The 21,136-nt window shown below is 43.9% G+C and overlaps 1 protein-coding gene across 5 annotated transcripts in view; it reads right to left on the bottom strand.

The window, feature by feature from the left end:
* HECW2 (HECT, C2 and WW domain containing E3 ubiquitin protein ligase 2) overlaps positions 1-21,136 on the bottom strand; it is a 453,200-nt gene that overhangs the window by 107,567 nt on the left and 324,497 nt on the right. For all 5 annotated transcript variants that reach the window (XM_075317832.1, XM_075317831.1, XM_075317833.1 and 2 more), the window contains 2 exons: positions 15,227-15,412; positions 5,755-5,889 (listed from right to left, as the gene is read on the bottom strand). In XM_075317832.1, the coding sequence (XP_075173947.1) occupies positions 5,755-5,889; positions 15,227-15,412 (321 nt within the window). The remainder of the gene's footprint in view (positions 1-5,754; positions 5,890-15,226; positions 15,413-21,136) is intronic.

The following is a 21,136-nucleotide window of genomic DNA, read 5'->3' as shown; positions in this document are numbered from 1 at the left end:
AGGATGTCATCAATGTATCTCCCCCAGAATAAAATCCTGGGGGTCCAGGTGACATCCTCATCCCTAAAGACAACTGTGTCCTCCCACAAACCCAGGACCAAATTGGCGTATGTGGGAGCACAAGGGCTCCCCATCGCTGTGCCTCTGAGTTAGTGGTAGAACTTCCTGTTGAACAGGAAGTAGTTGTGTCCTAGGACAAACTTCAGCAATTTAATGATTAAGATGTTATGAGGTCCAAGATGACTCCCCCTACTCTTTAAGAAGTACTCTACTGCCTCAATACCCTTCTCATGAGGGATACTGCTGTACAGGGCTTCCACATCTATAGATGTTAAGATGGTGCCCTGTTCCACACAAATTCCTTCCAACTTCCCAATAAGGTCAGTAGTATCCCTAATGTATGATGGCAAAGATGTCACAAACGGGCGCAGAAGTTTGTCCAAATATACACTGACATTCTGACACAGTGCTTCTATGCCAGAAACTATAGGTCGGCCTTTCAATGGCACAATGCCTTTATGTATCTTAGGAAGTGAATAGAATGTTGCTATTCTCGGATGTTTCAGATACATAAAGTCTAGTTCACTCTTGGAGATTAGCAAGTCATCCAGTGCATGTGTCAAAATCTCCAATAGTTTACAGGCATAGTCTTTTGTGGGATCCCCCCTCAGTATCTCATATGTGGCAGAGTCATGGAGAATAGAAAAGCACATATCCCTATACTTTTCTACATCAAGAATCACCGTGTTCCCTCCTTTATCGGAGGGCTTAATTACGATGTTTCTGTTTTTTTCTAGAGACAATAATGCTTCCCTCTCCGACTGTCCAAGGTTGGTCTCAGATCTACCCTTTCTTGGATTGATTTTACTGATCTCAGTCGAGACTAGTTTGGCAAATATGTCAATATTGCTATATTCTCCAAGTGGTGGTAATCGTAGGCTTTTGGGTTTCAATTCCGAAAAAGGGCCTTCACCAATTTCACGGTCACTCTCCTCTGCAAGTCCGGCCAAAACCCTAACATCATTCAGGGACTCCAAAGGAATCCCCAATTGTTGGCATTTAGTTCTATCATTAATGACAAAATGTTTCTTCCACTTCAGTTTCCTAAGAAACAAATTAATATCCTTGATCCATAAAAATGGGTCACACCGTGTAGTCGGAACAAAAGTAAGCCCTGCGGCCAGGACCTTCTCTTCATCGATAGATAGGGTATACGAGGAAAGGTTAATGATTCGCTGCCTGTCTTCCTCTAAACCTATCCCTACTGTTTTTTCTGTACACCCACTAGCCATGTGCGTAATTGGTATGACATTCCGTCTGTCCCCTCTAAAAAAAAGAGGCCGGAGAAGAGGATGAGGTGGAGGATAAGGATGGAACAGAAGACTCCCCTGGGAGTACTCCAGATGGTGTGAATCTCTGATTCCCCCTTCTTTCCTCCCATTTTTTGTTTTTGTTTTTATACCTCCTAAATTGACCCCTACCTCTATTTGCTCTAAAAACACCCTCTCTTGCCCGATACTCAGTGTCAAAAATATCTGCGTCTGAGGAAGAAGGATCACCTGTGTATTCGTACGACTCTAAATTAGGATAGGCTTTATTATCCTTAAAATCAGCCAGGTCTCGTACGTAGTGTCTATGTTTCCTCTCCTTAAGTTCCTGCTGGTATTTATCTACTGTTGATTTTAGTGTGATCTCTTTATTACTAAAATCAGAATCAGATTTATATTCACGGGCTCTCTCAATTTGAGTCTCAAGTTTTTTAGATGATTCTTCTAGGGTCAATTTTTCTTCCTCTAAGAGGATTGTCATAAAACGAATCGATGACGCTATTGATTCCTTACGCCACTTCTCTAACAAAGTCTGGGTCCTTGACCTCGGTGCTGGTGTGAGCGGAATCCTTAAGCCTCTTGGAACAATGCCACTCTTTATATAATGCTCCAAGGATCTCACCTCCCACCAGGATTTCAAGTGGTCTTTATAACACACCAACAAGTCTGAAAAAATACTTTTGATGCTGGGTTTAGCCAATGTCCTACTTAATTCAGAGGTCTCAGAGAACGCCTCTTTCACATCACTCATCCAATCAGATGTGTTTAGCGGAGCTGACAGAAAGCCAGCCATATAAAGCTTAAACCTCAAGTTACCAATAAAGGGAGGAACCCAAATATCAAGAAACCATAAAGAAAAAAATTCCTATTTAAAATTACCAAATTTTATTAGTCATTTACTCTAAAAAACTGTCAGTGCAGTCAAACAGAATAGCCACTTAAAAGTGGTTGGGCGGGTGAGAGGGACAAGTGCGCCAGTTGTCGATATTGAAGATGTTATTAGGTATATAGGAGGGAGGTGGCCTATCCTAGCCCTATGAATTTCCCCTACCTACCAGCGGAGTGTAAACACCCTAACACTCGGTGCCCCCGCTCCTCGGCGGCTGTCCCTTACTGTCCCTCCAAATCCATTTTTTTCCATCCAGTTTTTTAGAGTAAATGACTAATAAAATTTGGTAATTTTAAATAGGAATTTTTTTCTTTATGGTTTCTTGATATTTGGGTTCCTCCCTTTATTGGTAACTTGAGGTTTAAGCGCAATATCCAGCACGCTCCAGTGGAAATACATGTTTTTCATTCAATGCATTTTAAAGCCATTACAAGCTTTTTCTTAGGGTTATTTTTGCACAGAGTGAACATGTCTTTTTTCTGCATCATGATCCTTATGTGAACCGGCATTCATAGGAGATCGTGATTTCTGCTATACAGAGCACTGCAGCAGCACTGCTCTCTATAGCAAATGTGATCGGACGATCGCAGCTTCAAGTCCACTAAAGTAAATGGTAAATAAAATGTTTTTAAAAATGTGAAGAAAAAAAAAAAATACAAAAGTTCAAATCACCTCCCCTTTGCCCCATTGAAAATAAAAACAATAAAAAAATATAAATATAAAATGAATGAATCCGTTTGGTAAACAGCGTAATGTGCAAAAAAATCAAAATGCCAAAATTATTTTGAAGAGGTCACCGGAACATTGCAATAAAATGCAAAAGGAGGCAATCAATACATCGTATTTACCCCAAAATAGTATCAGTAAAATGTAAACTCAGGGCACAAAAAATAAGCCCTCACACAGTCCCCGATCTCGAAAAATGAAATCATTATGGGTCACAGGAAATGGCGACAAGCCAAAAAAAATAAAATTCTAAATTAACGATTTTTTTTCACCACTTAAATAAAATACAACTTTACATGTTTGGAATCCACATAATCGTAGTGACCTGGAGAATCATATTTCCAGGTCAGGTTTACCAAATAGAGAACATGGTAAATTTAAAATACAAAACACAATTGTTTAATTGCACTTTTTTTTGCAATTTCAATGCACTTATAGTAAAATGAATGGAGTAATTCAAAAGTACAACTCTTCTCGCAAAAAAAACAAACTTTGATATTAATGGAAAAATAAAAACATAATTTTTGTAAAAAGAGGAGGAAAAGACGAAAATGAAATAATGGAAAATGCCCAGGGGTGAAGGGGTTAATATGAAGCTGCCTCTTTTTCAAGGGGCTGCATGGGCTATTTCCTTGTTAATCCATAATCAATTAAACAGGTAAAAGGTCTGGAGCTGATTGCAGGAGTGACATTTGCATTTAGAAGCTGTTTCTGTGAACCACAACATAAAGTCAAAGGAGCTCTCAATGGAAGAAAAGCACACCATCATTAGGCTGCAAAAAGAAGAAATCTATCAGAGAGATAGCAGAAATGTTAGGATTGGTCAAATTAACAGTTTGGTAAAATCTGCAAAAAATAGAGTCCACTGGTGAGCTTGGAAACCCAAAAAGGCCTGGACATACATGGAAGACAATAATGGTGGGTGCTTGCAGAATCCTTTACATGGTGATAAAAAAAAAATCACTTTGCAATATCCACCCAAGTAAAGAACACACTCCATGAAGTGGGTGTTTCAGTATCTAAGTTCACCATAAAGATAAGACTTTATGAGAGCAAATATAGAGGTTTCCCCACAACGTGCAAACCATTAATCTGCCTTAAAACTAAAAAGGTCAGATTAGACTTTGAAAAAAAAAACCTCTTAAAGAAGTCTGCTCAATTCAAGAAAAGCAGTCTTTGGACAGATGAAATGAAGATCAACCTGCACCAGATTGAAGGGAAGAAGAAAATATGGAGGGGGTTGGAACGTCATGATCCAAAGCACATCACAAACACTGTAAAACATGGTGGAGGCTGTGTGGTGGTCGGGCATGCAGGGCTTCCAATGACACTGGATCACTAGTGATTATTGACATTGTGACTAAAAACAGAATGAAGGACTAAAAACAGGATGAATTCAGGGTGAGACTTTCTGCTGATTCAACCAAATGCAGCAAGGCTGATTTGATGACGTTTTACAGTACAGATGGAAAATGACCCAAAACTTACTGTGAATGCAACCCAGGAGCTTTTTAAGGCAAAGAAGTGAAATATTCTGTAATATCCGAGTCAATAACCAGATCTCATTCCCATCGAGCTGCATTTCACATGCTTAATACAATACTTAATACTGAAATCAGCTGCAGTAATGGCCGGCAAAGCATCACAAAGGAGGAAACCTAGTGATGGTGATGTCCATGGCTTCTAGACATCAAAAAATCATTACCTGCAAAGGATTCTCTACAAAGTATTAAAAATTAACATTTTATTTACGGTAAAATTACTTTGTCCAATTACTTTTGAGCCCCTGAAATTAGGGAGCTTTATAGAAAAATGGTTGCAATTCCTATATGTTTCACAAGATAATTTTATCCGATGCCTTTAATGTCTTCACTTCAATTGCATGGCAGTTGTTTAATTTTAAATAAAAAATAGTGACCCGCAGAGGCCAAATCACCAAGCCATTGTCCAATTATTTCTAGACCTAACTGTTTAGCGTTTTGAAATCACAGAGTCTAGAGAGATTCCTACATATCAAATTACCCAGACATGTGTGATACATGTCTGATTCCAAAATACAGTCAGGTCTGTATGACGATCCCAAGCTCAACTGAAATACAAGTTGGGTATGAGGATTATTAAAACATTCATCACCTCTGCACACATCAGATCCTGGACTTGTCAATGTGCAAAAAGGTTTTTCTGTAATCAAACACAGATAGAGGAGTATGCACCCATCTTTGTTTTTTTAAGGACTTTCTTGGGACTATTTGTATAACTACCACATACCATTATAAATAATGATTGATTGTAATTTTTTATTCTGCAGTTTTTCTTTCTAACCACAGCTTTTATTGGATCACCAGGTACAGGGAAATTAGCCAATAGCTACTGTATTATATGAGTCACTGGCAGATCTGATCTAGATGATGGATCCTTGTAATGCCAACACAAGCACTGGCACAGCAGATATAGAGTGACAAAGAGAAGACAAAAGCCATCTAGAACTGCTTCGATCATCCTCAGAAACAGTCAGCGTCATAAAACTTAATGCGCAACATCATACAAAGCTGTGCAGGCTAGCAATCTGCACCTCCTACCGTAAAAAGATCATGAGTAGTTGCTAAATGGTTAATAAGATCTCTTAAGTTGCCATGTTCTCTTTAACCTAATTTGTTAGTGGTGGTTCTGGAAGAAAACTGAATACTGGTTTCCAGGTTCTATTGCAGGTAACAGGTGAACCCTTTTGGTCACCACAACTCACCAGCAAATCTTTGTCTGAGCCTTTCTACCGTAAAGTGATATTTTGTAAAATAGGAACACTGGACTAACCTCCCCAGCACTATGGCTGCGCTGCCGTGTTAAATGCTGCCGATGAAGCAATGCACTAGTTGGTCTGCTGCTTTGTAAAGGAAGACGTGGGTCAATAAATGTAGTGCTCCTAGAATTATGATCAACAAAAAAAGGCTGTAAAAAAAAAAGAAAAAGAAAAACGATAAGGAAACACTTAGAATAGGCATATAACTATCAAGACTGTAAAGGTACAAACACAATAAGCAATGATGGCCAATGGACCATGAGGCTAATGTCCGCTGGTGATAGTTATCATACCATGGATCTGACACAGTATCAATAACATATTCCGCAGCACTTTACAATTCAAAGGGAACATAGTGCTAGTGCATCTCAATAAATTAGAATATCATCAAACAGTTAATTTATTTCAGTAATTCAATACAAAAAGAGAAAAACATATATTATATAGAGTCATTACAAACAGAGTGATCTATTTCAAGTGTTTATTTCTGTTAATGTTGATGATTATGGCTTACAGCCAATGAAAACCCAAAAGTCATTATCTCAGAAAATTAGAATAATTACCACAAAACACCTGCAAAGGCCTCCTAAGAGTTTTAAATTGTCCCTTAGTCTGGTTCAGTAGGCTACACAATCATGGGGAAGACTGCTAACTTGACAGATGTCCAGAAGGCGGTCATTGACACACTCCACAAACAGGGTAAGCAACAAAATGTCATTGCTAAAGAAGCTGGCTGTTCACAGAGCGCTGTATCCAAGCAAATTAATGGAAAGTTGAGTGAAAGGAAACAGTGTGGTAGAAACAGGTGCACAAGCAACCGGGATAACCACAGAATTGATAGGATTGTTAAGAAAAGGCCATTCAAAAATTTAGGGGAGATTCACAAGGAGTGGACTGCTGCTGGAGTCAGTGCTTCTAGAGCCACCACATACAGATGTATACAGGACATGGGCTACAACTGTTGCATTCCTTGTGTAAGCCACTTATGACAAATAGACAACGCCCAAAACCTCATACCTGGGCCAAAGAGAAAAAGAACTGGACTGTTGCTCAGTGGTCCAAGGTGTTGTTTTCAGATGAAAGTAAATTTTGCATTTCATTTAGTAATCAAGGTCCCAGAGTCTGGAGGAAGAGTAGAGAGGTATACAATCCAAGCTGCATGAGGTCTAGTGTGAAGCTTCCACAATCAGTTATGGTTTGGGGACCCATGTCATCTGCTGGTATAGGTCCATTGTGTTCTATCAATACCAAAGTCAGCACAGCTGTCTACCAGGAGATTTTAGAGCACTTCACGCGTCACTCTGCCGACAAGCTTTTTGGAGATGGAAATTTCATTTTCTAGGAGGACTTGGCACCTGTCCACACTGCCAAAAGTACCAATACCTGGTTTAATAACGACAGTATCACTATGCTTGATTGGCCAGCAAACTCTCCTGACCTAAACCCCATAGAGAATCTATTGGGTATTGTCAAGAGCAGGGGTGGGCAATTAATTTTCCCATGGGGCCGCATGAGAAATTGGGTTGGTTTTAGAGGGCCGGACTAATATAATTAACTCGGTTATATATATATATATATATATATATATATATATATATATACAGTCATATGAAAAAGTTTATGCACCCCTATTAATGTTAACCTTTTTTCTTTATAACAATTTGGGTTTTTGCAACAGCTATTTCAGTTTCATATATCTAATAACTGATGGACTCAGTAATATTTCTGGATTTAAATGTGGTTTATTGTAGTAACAGAAAATGTGCAATCCGCATTGAAACAAAATTTGACCGGTGCAAAAGTATGGGCACCCTTATCAATTTCTTGATTTGAACACTCCTAACTACTTTTTACTGACTTACTAAAGCACTAAATTGGTTTTGTAACCTCACTGAGTTTTGAACTTCATAGGCAGGTGTATCCAATCATGAGTAAAGGTATTTAAGGTGGCCACTTGCAAGTTGTTCTCCTATTTGAATCTCCTATGAAGAGTGGCATCATGGGCTCCTCAAAACAACTCTCAAATGATCTGAAAACAAAGATTATTCAACATAGTTGTTCAGGGGAAGGATACAAAAAGTTGTCTCAGAGATTTAAACTGTCAATTTCCACTGTGAGGAACATAGTAAAGAAATGGAAGAACACAGGTACAGTTCTTGTTAAGCCCAGAAGTGGCAGGCCAAGAAAAATATCAGAAAGGCAGAGAAGAAGAATGGTGAGAACAGTCAAGGACAATCCACAGACCACCTCCAAAGACCTGCAGCATCATCTTGCTGCAGATGGTGTCAATGTGCATCGGTCAACAGTACAGCGCACGTTGCACAAGGAGAAGCTGTATGGGAGAGTGATGCGAAAGAAGCCGTTTCTGCAAGCACGCCACAAACAGAGTCGCCTGAGGTATGCAAAAGCACATTTGGACAAGCCAGTTACATTTTGGAAGAAGGTCCTGTGGACTGATGAAACAAAGATTGAGTTGTTTGGTCATACAAAAAGGCGTTATGCATGGAGGCAAAAAAACAAGGCATTCCAAGAAAAGCACTTGCTACCCACAGTACAATTTGGTGCAGGTTCCATCATGCTTTGGGGCTGTGTGGCCAATGCCGGCACCGGGAATCTTGTTAAAGTTGAGGGCCGCATGGATTCAACTCAGTATCAGCAGATTCTTGACAATAATGTGCAAGAATCAGTGACGAAGTTGAAGTTACGCAGGGGATGGATATTTCAGCAAGACAATGATCCAAAACACCGCTCCAAATCTACTCAGGCATTCATGCAGAGGAACAATTACAATGTTCTGGAATGGCCATCCAAGTCCCCAGACATGAATATCATTGAAAATCTGTGGGATGATTTGAAGCGTGCTGTCCATGCTCAGCGACCATCAAACTTAACTGAACTGGAATTGTTTTGTAAACAGGAATGGTCAAATATACCTTTATCCAGGATCCAGGAACTCATTAAAAGCTACAGGAAGCGACTAGAGGCTGTTATTTTTGCAAAAGGAGGATCTACAAAATATTAATGTCACTTTTATTTTGAGGTGTCCATACTTTTGCAGCAGTCAAATTTTGTTTAAATGCGGATTGCACATTTTCTGTTAGTACAATAAACCTAATTTCAATCCAGAAATATTACTCAGTCCATCAGTTATTAGATAGATGAAACTGAAATAGCTGTTGCAAAAACCCAAATTGTTATAAAGAAAAAAGGTTAACATTAATAGGGGTGCATAAACTTTTTCATATGACTGTATATATATATATATATATATATATATATAACCGAGTTAATTATATTAGTCCGGCCCTCTAAAACCATCCCAATTTCTCATGCGGCCCCATGGGAAAATTAATTGCCCACCCCTGCTCTTGACAATACCCAATAGATTCTCTATGGGGTTTAGGTCAGGAGAGTTTGCTGGCCAATCAAGCATAGTGATACTGTCGTTATTAAACCAGGTATTGGTACTTTTGGCAGTGTGGACAGGTGCCAAGTCCTCCTAGAAAATGAAATTTCCATCTCCAAAAAGCTTGTCGGCAGAGTGACGCGTGAAGTGCTCTAAAATTGTTATAAAGAAAAAAGGTTAACATTAATAGGGGTGCCCAAACTTTTTCATATGACTGTATGTATATATATATATATATATATATATATATATATATATATATATATATATATATATAATATATATATACATACACACACAAACACGCATATATATACTGTGTGTGTATATAATATATATACACATACACACAATGTATACATACATACACAATCCCCATATACTACATCACTACACCCGCCACATACTACACCTGTAATATGCATCCCTATACACTACACCTCTAATAAACTACACCTCTATATACTATACCACTATATACTACACCCCTATATACACCTGTAATATACTACATCACTATATACTACACCTGTAATAAACTAGTTAGCAACCACATGTCCAAATATATTAGCGCATAGCACTCCAACCAGCATAATTTAAACACAACCTGGACATCAGTAGATGGCCAATTAAAGGAGTGACAAGGATAATAGTAAAATACCAATCTTTATTTATTTTCATTAAAAAACTAAAATATAGCATAAAGGTACCGACAGTAAATAGAGAGACACAGACAATTAATATATTGAGTCCCAATAAATAGTCAAAAGAATTTTTTTTGTGAATCTGGGATATACACATCAAAGACACCAGGTGAATATATATATTAACCCTGAGCCAAAAGACCATTCATTGAGGACAAGTGCGATTCTGTGGTTCCATCTGTGCTACTAATAATGCATCAAAAGATAGTTAATTTTTACTAATTAGTACCCCATCCAAAATCTCATACCCATAATAAAAAAATAAGTGAATATAAAGAGTATATGGATGTAGGGTTCCTTACACAGGAAAAAGGGCATAAGTGCCTAGTAAATGCATAAGAAGCGCAGAAAGAGAACACAGAGAAGCACAAGTCATTAACCATTCACAGTATGGAAAAGGCAAACAGGACAGTATAATAGTCATTCAAATTACATCACCTGGGGACTGATGAACTGCTGTGACCCTCACACTCCGACACGTGTTTCGCAATAGCTTTTTCGAGGAGCGTGTCCGAGGTGAGGGGCAGGCTGGTTTAAAAAGGGCAGAGTGGCCAATGTGAGGACAAAACCCGATCACATGTTCTGATGGGAGCAGGAAGCGGCGTTAATCCAATTTAGCGGCGCATAGCAACAATCACCACTGCTGAATGAAAGGAGCCTCCAGAACGCCGCGATCACGTGACCGTGATGTCACAACCCACATGTTAGTGAGTCATGGCAACCACGGGACGCCATCTGACGCGACAAAAGGAAGCCAGCAGTCGGCATTGGAGTCATGCGCACTGGATTCTTGGCTGCACTTAGAAAACGGCAATTTAAGTAGTACCGAGAATAGCTTTAACTGTTTTATGCCTAGTATAAGTAATTCCAAATACATGGGCACTACAGCCATTGTGACAGTTTACTTAAAGCCATACATATACATGAATACAATCAGATATTGTAGTGAACGTAATCTGCACTAAATGTAACAGAACGCTACACATACAGTCCTATAGTGACTTCTAGGGAAATACCAATAAGTTACATAATAAGTCATAATATGATAATACAGTAAACCGGATGTCTCAAATATTAATTTCTCCCTTCGGCCAATAGACAGATATTTTTAATTGTTTCATGCCTGACACAAATATTTCCAAATGGACAAGCACTAAGGCCATTATATCAGTCATTTAAGACCATGCATACAGGTATAGCAAATCAGATATTATAGTAAACTGCACCTAAATATAATTAGGGACTGCATGCACACCCTACATTGCCATTAAAAAATGTACATGGAAATTACATAATGCATCATGAAATAGAATAATATAGTAAGAAAAACAATTCATTTTTCTTTATGGCCGTCAAGAAAGGCGTCCTAGATGGATATCCTCCTAGATGTAAAGATGACCCACTCCATGGATGGTAGTAAACCAAGCAAAGGTAGCCTAATATACTGAAAAAAACAAAAAATTAAAAACATATAAAACACAACCCACCACAAACACCAAACTAAAACCAGACATGTCAATGTAGGGATGCATACAGAGAGATATATATCAAAAATAAATATCAATATGGATCCAGGACAACAGGCCCCACTGGAACAAAAACAGTGGTGTCATAAAATAGCTGAAAACCCCATATTTTCATTAAGACCATTAGGAGTCAAAGTACCCAGCCTGTATATCCACTTGCTCTCGACTTGGGCAAGAAGCCTGCCAAGGTCACCCCCTCTAGATCCCATAGACACCAAATCAATACCCTTTCCCTTCAAAAGGGTGGCATTGCAGCCATGATACTTTTTAAAGTGCCTGGGAATAGTTTTTAGCAAACCCTCATCAGTAACACTTTTCGCCTTTTCTATATCCAAACAATGTTCACGGATTCTGATTTTTAATTGGCCATCTACTGATGTCCAGGTTGTGTTTAACCTGTAATAAACTGCAGCACTACATCACTATATACTACACCTGTGATAACCTACATCACTACACCCCTATATACTACACTTATATTATACTACACCACTACACCCCTATATACACCTGTATTATACTACACCACTACACCCCTATATACACCTGTATTATACTACACCAGTACACCCCTATATACACCTGTATTATACTACACCACTACACCCCTATATACTACACCTGTAATATACTACACCCCTATATACACCTGTATTATACTACACCAGTACACCCCTATATACACCTGTATTATACAGGTGTATATAGGGGTGTAGTATAATACAGGTGTATATAGGGGTGTAGTGGTATAGTATAATACAGGTGTATATAGGGGTGTAGTATAATACAGGTGTATATAGGGGTGTAGTATATTATAGGTGTATTAGATGGGGATGTAGTGATGTAGTATAATACAGGTGTATATAGGGGTGTAGTGATGTAGTATATTACAGGTGTATATAGGGGTGTAGTGGTCTAGTATAATACAGGACAGGTGTATATAGGGGTGTAGGGGTGTAGTATAATACAGGTGTATATAGGGGTGAAAGGTGTATATAGGGGTGAAGTATAATACAGGTGTATATAGGGGTGTAGGGGTGTAGTATAATACAGGTGTATATAGGGGTGAAAGGTGTATATAGGGGTGAAGTATAATACAGGTGTATATAGGGGTGTAGGGGTGTAGTATAATACAGGTGTATATAGGGGTGTAGTATAATACTACACCCCTATATACACCTGTATTATACTACACCACTACATCCCTATATACACCTGTATTATACTACACCACTACACCCCTATATACACATGTAATATACTACATCACTACACCCCTATATACACCTGTATTATACTACACCACTACACCCCTATAAAACTACACCACTATATACTACACCACTACACCCCCGCATATACCACACCTGTAAAACTACATTCCCATATACTACACCCCTACATTCCCATATACTACACCCCTACACCCCTATATACAACCCTACACCCCATATACTAACCCCCCCCCGCTTGACCCCATTGTCCCCGCAGGTTACTAGTAACCACTCACCTGTCTCTTCTTATTGTCCTCTCCTCAGGCACCTCCGTACGAGCCCCCCGCTGAGTGGCTTCTCTTTTACATGCCGAGGCTGCGCCGATGCTGTTTTCTTAGGAGCCCCCTGCTTCTCTCCATACGGGTCCCGCCGCTGCAGCTTCTTCTCCTGCCGGGCGGGAACTTTTCAAATGACGCGCGCGCCGTACTGACGATATCAGGGCGCGCGTTTGTCACAGAGAAAAGTACCGGGCATGGAATAGAGGAGAGATTCCTGCATTCCGCTGCCTACACTGTGCGGCGCTGCAGGATCTGTCCTCTGTTCCATGCCCAGCACGCAGCATGTGATGAGGGCAATCTGACCACGGGCCTCCCGGAGCCTGGAGCTCCGGACAACAGGTCAGATTGCCATCATCACTGACTGGCCAGCAAGGACACCCTGAACCAGGCGAGCCAGTCACAGAGAGTAGGCGGGCCGGATGTGGCCCACGGGCCGCCCCTTGCCCACGTCTGGTCAAGAGGAAGATGAGAGACATCAGACCCAACAATGCAGACAAGTTGAAGGCTGCTATCAAAGCTACCTGGGCTTCCATAACACCTCAGCAGTGCCACAGGCTGATCCCCTCCATGCGACGCCACATTGATGCAGTAATTCATGCAAAGGAGCCCCGACCAAGTATTGAATGCATTTACTGTACAGACTTTTCAGTAGGTCAATAATACTGTAATTTTCTGAGATAATGGCTGTTGGGTTTTCATTGGCTGTAATCCATAATCATCAACATTAACAGAAATAAACACGTGAAATAGATCACTCTGTGTGTAATGACTCTATAATATATGTGTTTCCCTTTTTGTATTAAATTACTGAAATAAATTAACTGTTTGATGATATTCTAATTTATTGAGATGCACTTGTATCTTTGGTTCCATAATTCCATAATAAACAGAAGCCACAATACAGATGTGACAACACTATATCTAGAAAAAATATTGTTGTGATTTTTTTTAAAACATAGCAAATCTTTTGATAACCAAAAACATTTGTTTTGCCATCACAGACACCTAATAACATGGGATAAAGATTCCTCCTGCACCACTGCGGAATCTCTGTGCATTTCTTGGGTAGACTCCCCACTCATTCGCCAACAAGTTCCACAGTAACGAAACTCCAAGACATTAGAGCGATTCCCAGGGTGGTCACAAATGACCTTTGTCAAGACAGAAAATAACAAAAAAAAAATTATAAGAAAAAAATATTGTTTGTCTTTATTTATTTGCGGATTGACAAAGGCTGCTTGTGGTCGAAATGTCCCTTTTTGATTAGCCTGATTGACATTTCAATTGTTTAATACATTTTTAGGAGAAATGCTGGTGACTGGGGATTTCCTTACTGCAGGTCATTGGTACAGATGTTAATTCTGGAATCTAGATAGCAAATTAGAAAACTAACTTGTAAAGCAAATATATTTTGCATGATTAAATTCTAGAACAACTATAACCTAATGAACTTGGAATAACTTCACAATGTATGTACGCTTTCGCTAATGTTATTACATAATAGGCCTGGAAATCTCCTTTGTAGGTTACATGGGTTTCCTCAATCAGTAGCTCAATATTCCTCCTGCTATTTACAATATATCTATGACTAAGTAATCATTCTATGTTTTCATAGAAAATGCTGTGCGTACTCCCACATCCCACCTCACCGGGGATTCCGAGAATCTCATTACGGTAACTGCTGTGTTCACAAACTTCTATACTCTGTCCTCAAATGCCAAAATCAAATGCCAGCTCTACGCATACGACATAAGACTGAGGTTGGTCATGAAGGAAAAGGTAAAGCCACTGCTAGATAACTCTGGTAACACTTATCTCCTGGAGAAAGAAAAGATTGTATAGAAAAAAATCCAACAGGTTGAATACTTGACAACCACCTATACCAGACATACACAATAGACCGGCCCTGAGAATGTGTGCCCAAAGTGTCCTATGTGAATCGAGAAGTAGTGATTACATGTGAACACCTCTACTATAGACAGAGAGTGGAGCAGAAGATGCACATGCTAACTTGCCCTCAATTTATAAAGTTGATTTTGGACTCTCGTGATCCCTAGGGGTCCAAATGGCTAGACCCCTAGTAATCATAGACTTATCCCATGAATAGGTTATATGTGTTAAATGGGCCAATATCTTGCCAAGGGTATTCCCATCTAGGGCATTTATGGCATATCAATAGAACCTGTTTGGATCCACTTCTATTTCAATAATAGGTCCTGGCACATGTTCTCAGGAATGGGCCATACGGTCAATATCATGTATGAATAGCTTTCTTTTGGTGATAGTGACACCTAGTACCTTGCTTTGATGATCATGTTTCATTTCCCAGCCTCTTGGCAATTCCAGTTGTTTATTGGCAAATAAGTTTAAAAATCCCACAAGATCCCGATTATGTTGATAACGCTCAAAATGGTGAGTGTCTCTCCGAACTTTGGTGATCATATGCTTCAGACAAGAGTTATTTGTAAACATGCGGTAGGCACTCTAGAAAAAGATACAAGGGAGAGTAGTAACAGGACAGCCAACAGTATCACCAGACAACTGTCACCCTCAAAACTGAAATTAAACCATTGATACATCACATAAGGGACTTAGCCTTTATAAGAATCATACTTATGGTACAAATTTGACCTAATTTCTTTTATGTGAAAACCGTTTTATTACATATGTAAGTGAGGGGTTTTCCGTGCTCCCTTTGCCTGGCTACGTGCATGGTGCTCCGTTCCACCCCCTTAATTTCTATCTATGGAGCACTGCCCATATTGAAACCTTAGCCCTGCATGTACTTACATTGCAGAAGCCCAGACATTACATAATGTGGGTGTGTGGAGGCAACCTCTGGTCCCACTGCCCTGTCTGCAGTGGCTGCTCGTTGCACACAGGATGACACAGTAACTGACAGCGTATGTTGACAACAGAGAGAGATGACACGCACACTGTGCACTCGGCTCTCGCAGTGTCAGAAAATGCTCTCATCTCCTGTCAGCATCAGCCACCAGCTGCCACATTGCCTATGGCAATCAAACAGAATTCAGCTGTAATTTCTTTAGTGGTTCCCAGTCATTCATCCAGTATCTTTACTGGTAATGGGAGTAACATGATTCACACTCTTCAGACACAGTATACATATGTCACGCTCCCCGGGTCCTCGGCTCCCCTCCCCGGGTCCTCTGCCCCGTTCCCCGGGTCCTCAGCCCCGCTCCCCGGCTCACCTGCCACGCTCCCCGCTCTCCAGCCTCCGGTGCCCGTCCTTCCCAGGTTCCCTGGCCTCCGATCCCGGCGTCTGACGGCTTCCCAGGCCCTGGCCGGCTCCCCTGCGTCCTCCCCTCAGCTTCCTTCCCTGGCTTCTGGCACCCGGGCGGCGCGCATGCGCATTAGGGCGCGCGCGCGGTCACTGACCCTTTCTTAAAGGGCCAGCGTCCATTAACAGGAAATGAAGCTAAACAGGTACAGGGTATATAAGGGTTTATTGTCCAAGGGGGCGGGGCCTGATCTTCGTGTTTTCCAAGCTAGGAGTCAGGTCTCCTTGTGTCTCCTTGCCATACTCACGTATCTCTCTTCTAGAGCTGATCCTGCCTCGGCATCCGGTCCTGCTGAATCCCGAACCCCGCACGCTGTCCGTCTGCCATCTGACAGTCCGTACCATCTCGGATCCCTGCGGTGACCCGTCATCTCGCTCCAAAGGTTCCGGACCCCGCCTGACCTCATCTCGGCTTCCGAACCTGAGCTACGTCACCCGGACTACCATCTGTGACTCCGTGGTCCCAGGGACTTCTCCGTTACACTCACTTGCACGGACTGTTCTGCTGCCCATAGTGCTTCAGCTACCGGACTCCTTACCACCATCTTAGAGTTCGGACCAGTGGATCCACCTCCTGGGTCTGCCCGACCGCCTGGCCCTGACAGTAAGATCAGGCCATGGATCCCGCTGCAGCACTAGCGGCCTTGCAAGAGGAACTCCAACGCCAGCGTGAAGTCCAGACCCGCATGTTGGACTTTATGACTTCCGTGGACACCCGCCTGTACACGTTACAAGCGGCAGTTACGCCTTCAACATTCCGGGCCTCCACTAGTCAATCCACGGCTCCCGCACCCGTGGCAGCCTCTTCGGATGCTTCCCGACTCCGTTTGGCTTCACCACCTCGTTATGCCGGAGATCCCAAGACCTGCAGGGGCTTCATAAACCAATGCTCCCTTCATTTCACGCAGCTGCCACATTTGTTTGCCTCCGACCAAGCCAAGGTCGCCTTCATCATGTCTCACCTAGAGGGCGAGGCACTGGCGTGGATGAATCCCTTGTGGGAGAAGGAGGACCCTATGACCAAGGACCTTCAAGAGTTCCTGCAGGCCTTTCGCAGCACCTTCGACGAGCCGGGACGCGCCTCTGCGTCTGCTTCATCCCTTCTCCGCTTACGTCAAGGAACACTGACGGTAGGCCAATATGCCATCCGTTTCCGCACTTTGGCTTCAGAACTCGGGTGGAATAATGAGGCCCTAACAGCCGCCTTCTGGGAAGGACTCTCGAGTCGCATCAAAGACGAGTTGGCGGGTCGTGACGTGCCCTCCACCCTAGATGCCCTGATTGCCCTAGCAACTCGAGTGGACATTCGTTTTCAGGAGCGCTCCAAAGAGCTATCTCGTGAGAGACGTCCGGTACGGCATTCCTCTCCTCCACGGAAGCCCTCCGTACCTCAGTCATCAACAGCTGGGATTCCCGTCCACGAGCCCATGCAGATTGACCGAGTACGGCGGTCTGAACAACGTCGAGCAGAGCGGCTCGCCAAGGGTCTCTGCTTTTACTGCGGAGAGGACACACACCTGCTACGCTCCTGTCCAGAGAGGCCGGGAAACTCCAAAGCCTAGGGTTGGTAGGAGAGGCCACCCTAGGTGCTGGGACTCTCTCAGACCCGGTTACATGGACTGTGCAAGTGTCAGCGGGAGAGACGCGCTTCACGGCTGAGGCATACCTCGACTCTGGAGCAGCAGGCAATTTCATCCAGCAGGCCACGGTGGACAAGTACCAGTTGCCTGTTACTCTACTCGATAAGCCCCTAGTGATTGCCTCTGTGGATGGGAGACCCCTCGCTGATACCATCTCCTGGGTCACCAGGCCGGTCGAACTGCGTATCGGTGCCCTGCACACCGAGAACATCGCTCTCTACGTTCTTCCACACATGTCCCATCAAATCCTGCTGGGACTTCCCTGGTTGCGGACACACGAACCATCAGTCAGCTGGGGCACTGGCGAAATCACCCGATGGGGCTCCGCCTGTCATGAGAGGTGTCTGAAGTCTATACAACCCATCCGACGACCTCCGGTTCCAGAGAACCTACCGGAACTGCCCTCGGCCTATTGGTCCTTCGCAGACGTTTTTGACAAGAAGGAGTCTGAGGTACTTCCGCCACACCGTCCCTACGATTGCGCCATCGACTTGCTCCCAGGAACAACACCACCTCGAGGACGGATATATCCGTTGTCTCCAGCCGAAACCAGGGCCATGTCTACCTACATCACAGAAAGCCTGGCAAAGGGATTCATCCGGAGATCCTCCTCTCCTGCGGGAGCAGGCTTCTTCTTCGTTAAGAAGAAAGAGGGTGACCTACGCCCATGCATTGACTACCGGGGTTTGAATCAGATCACCATAAAAAACAAGTACCCCCTGCCGCTCATCCCCGAATTGTTCGACCGGCTCAGAGGAGCCCGTGTGTTCACCAAACTGGATCTTCGGGGTGCCTACAACCTAGTTCGTATCCGCTCTGGGGACGAATGGAAGACCGCGTTTAATACTCGCGATGGGCACTATGAATACTGCGTAATGCCCTTCGGTCTGTGTAACGCTCCTGCCGTATTCCAAGAATTGGTGAACGACATTTTCCGGGACCTCCTCTACATCTGTGTAGTAGTTTATCTGGATGACATCCTTGTCTTCTCTCCGGACCTCCAGACCCACAGAGAGAACGTACGGCTGGTTCTACAGAGACTGAGAGAGAATCGTCTCTACGCCAAATATGAGAAGTGTGTCTTTGAGCAGTCTTCTCTCCCTTTCCTGGGATACATCATCTCGGGTACAGGGCTGCAGATGGATCCAAAGAAGGTCTCCTCCATTCTCAACTGGCCTCCCCCTTCTGGACTGAAGGCAATCCAACGGTTCCTGGGATTCGCCAACTACTACCGCCAGTTTATCCCTCACTTCTCTGCCCTGACTGCTCCTCTCTCCGCCTTGACCAAGAAGGAGGCTAATCCAAAGGACTGGTCACCTGCGGCCGACGCCGCGTTTTGCTCTCTGAAGCGAGCATTTGCCTCCTCTCCTGTACTCCACCGACCGGAGTTAAACCGCCAGTTCACCTTGGAGGTGGATGCCTCCTCCTCAGGAGCCGGAGCAGTGCTCATGCAGAAGTCCTCCTCCGGGAAGATGGTGACTTGCGGTTTTTTCTCCAAGAGCTTCTCAGCGCCTGAACGCAACTACACCATCGGTGACCGAGAACTATTGGCGGTCAAACTGGCTCTGGAGGAGTGGCGCTACCTCCTGGAAGGAGCAGTGTACCCCGTGATTATCTACACGGACCACAAGAACCTGGAATACCTTCGGTCCGCTCAGCGACTGAACCCACGGCAAGCCAGGTGGTCCTTATTCTTTGCCCGGTTTGATTTCCAGCTCCATTTCCGACCCGCGGACAAGAATGTACGCGCTGATGCCCTGTCTAGGTCTCTCATGCCCATGGAGCAGGAGGAAGAGAGTACCCAACCTATCATCTCTCCTAGCAAGATTATTCCGGTGGCTCCTGTCACCCTGGCCCAGATACCGCCCGGGAAGACCTATGTCTCTGAGACCGACAGGCAAAAAGTCTTACACTGGGGTCATGCCTCAAAAACAGCCGGTCATGCAGGTCAGAAGAGAACATGGGGTGCGATTGTACGCCATTACTGGTGGCCATCCCTTCGCACGGACGTCGCTGCTTTCGTCTCTGCCTGCTCCTCTTGTGCCAGGAACAAGACGCCCAAGCACCTGCCATATGGCCGTCTTCTGCCTCTGCCTATACCCTCAGTTCCATGGCAACACATAGCGATGGACTTTATTACGGACTTGCCATTATCCTCCGGGCACACAGTCATATGGGTCGTGGTGGACCGGTTCTCCAAAATGGCTCACTTCGTCCCTATGGCCGGACTGCCCTCTGCTCAGGAACTCGCGGAAGCCTATATACATCACATCTTCCGCTTGCATGGCTTTCCATCCCACATCGTGTCCGACAGGGGAACTCAGTTCACCTCCCGCTTCTGGAGGGCGCTCTGCAAACATCTGGGAGTGACTCTGGACTTTTCTTCTGCTTACCATCCTCAGTCTAATGGCCAAGTGGAGAGGGTCAATCAAATCTTGACCTCCTTCTTACGTCACTATGTCAACGCCCATCACGACGACTGGTCCACGCTTCTGCCTTGGGCTGAATTCTCCCATAACCACCACATCAGTGAGTCGTCCTCCAAGTCTCCCTTCCATGTCGTTTACGGACTTCAGCCCTCCATCCCGTTGCCTATATCCCCTTCTTCGGATGTCCCTGCTGCTGATACTGTAGCCCGTGACTTCGCTACCATTTGGGACTCTGTCAAGGCGTCCCTTGGGCGCGCTTCCCAGCGGATGAAGAAACACGCCGACAAGAGGCGCCTGGACCCTCCGTGTTTCTCCCCTGGTGACCTGGTCTGGCTTGCTTCCCAGTACATCCGATTGAAGATACCTTCCTACAAGCTGGGTCCTCGCTACATCGGGCCGTTTAAGGTCCTCAGCAAGATCAATGAGGTCTCCTACAAACTGAGGCTTCCGGCCACGATGCGGATTCCCAACTCCTTCCACGTCTCTCTGCTCAAGCCGGTTTTCCTTGGTCCCTTCTCCTCTGCTACCAGTCCGGCTCCACCTCCTATTGCCGAGGACGACATCTATGCGGTAAGGGATATCGTGGCCATGAAGACTGTTCGAGGCCGACAGTTCTTCCTGGTGGACTGGGAGGGGTATGGTCCTGAGGATAGGTCCTGGGAGCCCAGGGAGAACGTGGGCACTCCTCTGATCCGTGCCTTCATGTCCCGGTTGCGGGGAGGGGGGCGTGGGGGGGGGGGTACTGTCACGCTCCCCGGGTCCTCGGCTCCCCTCCCCGGGTCCTCTGCCCCGCTCCCCGGGTCCTCAGCCCCGCTCCCCGGCTCACCTGCCACGCTCC

This window comes from Anomaloglossus baeobatrachus, chromosome 7 (assembly GCF_048569485.1).
Source record: "Anomaloglossus baeobatrachus isolate aAnoBae1 chromosome 7, aAnoBae1.hap1, whole genome shotgun sequence".
Taxonomy (NCBI): Eukaryota; Metazoa; Chordata; class Amphibia; order Anura; family Aromobatidae; genus Anomaloglossus; species Anomaloglossus baeobatrachus.
This window is presented reverse-complemented; position numbering and strand designations above follow the sequence as displayed.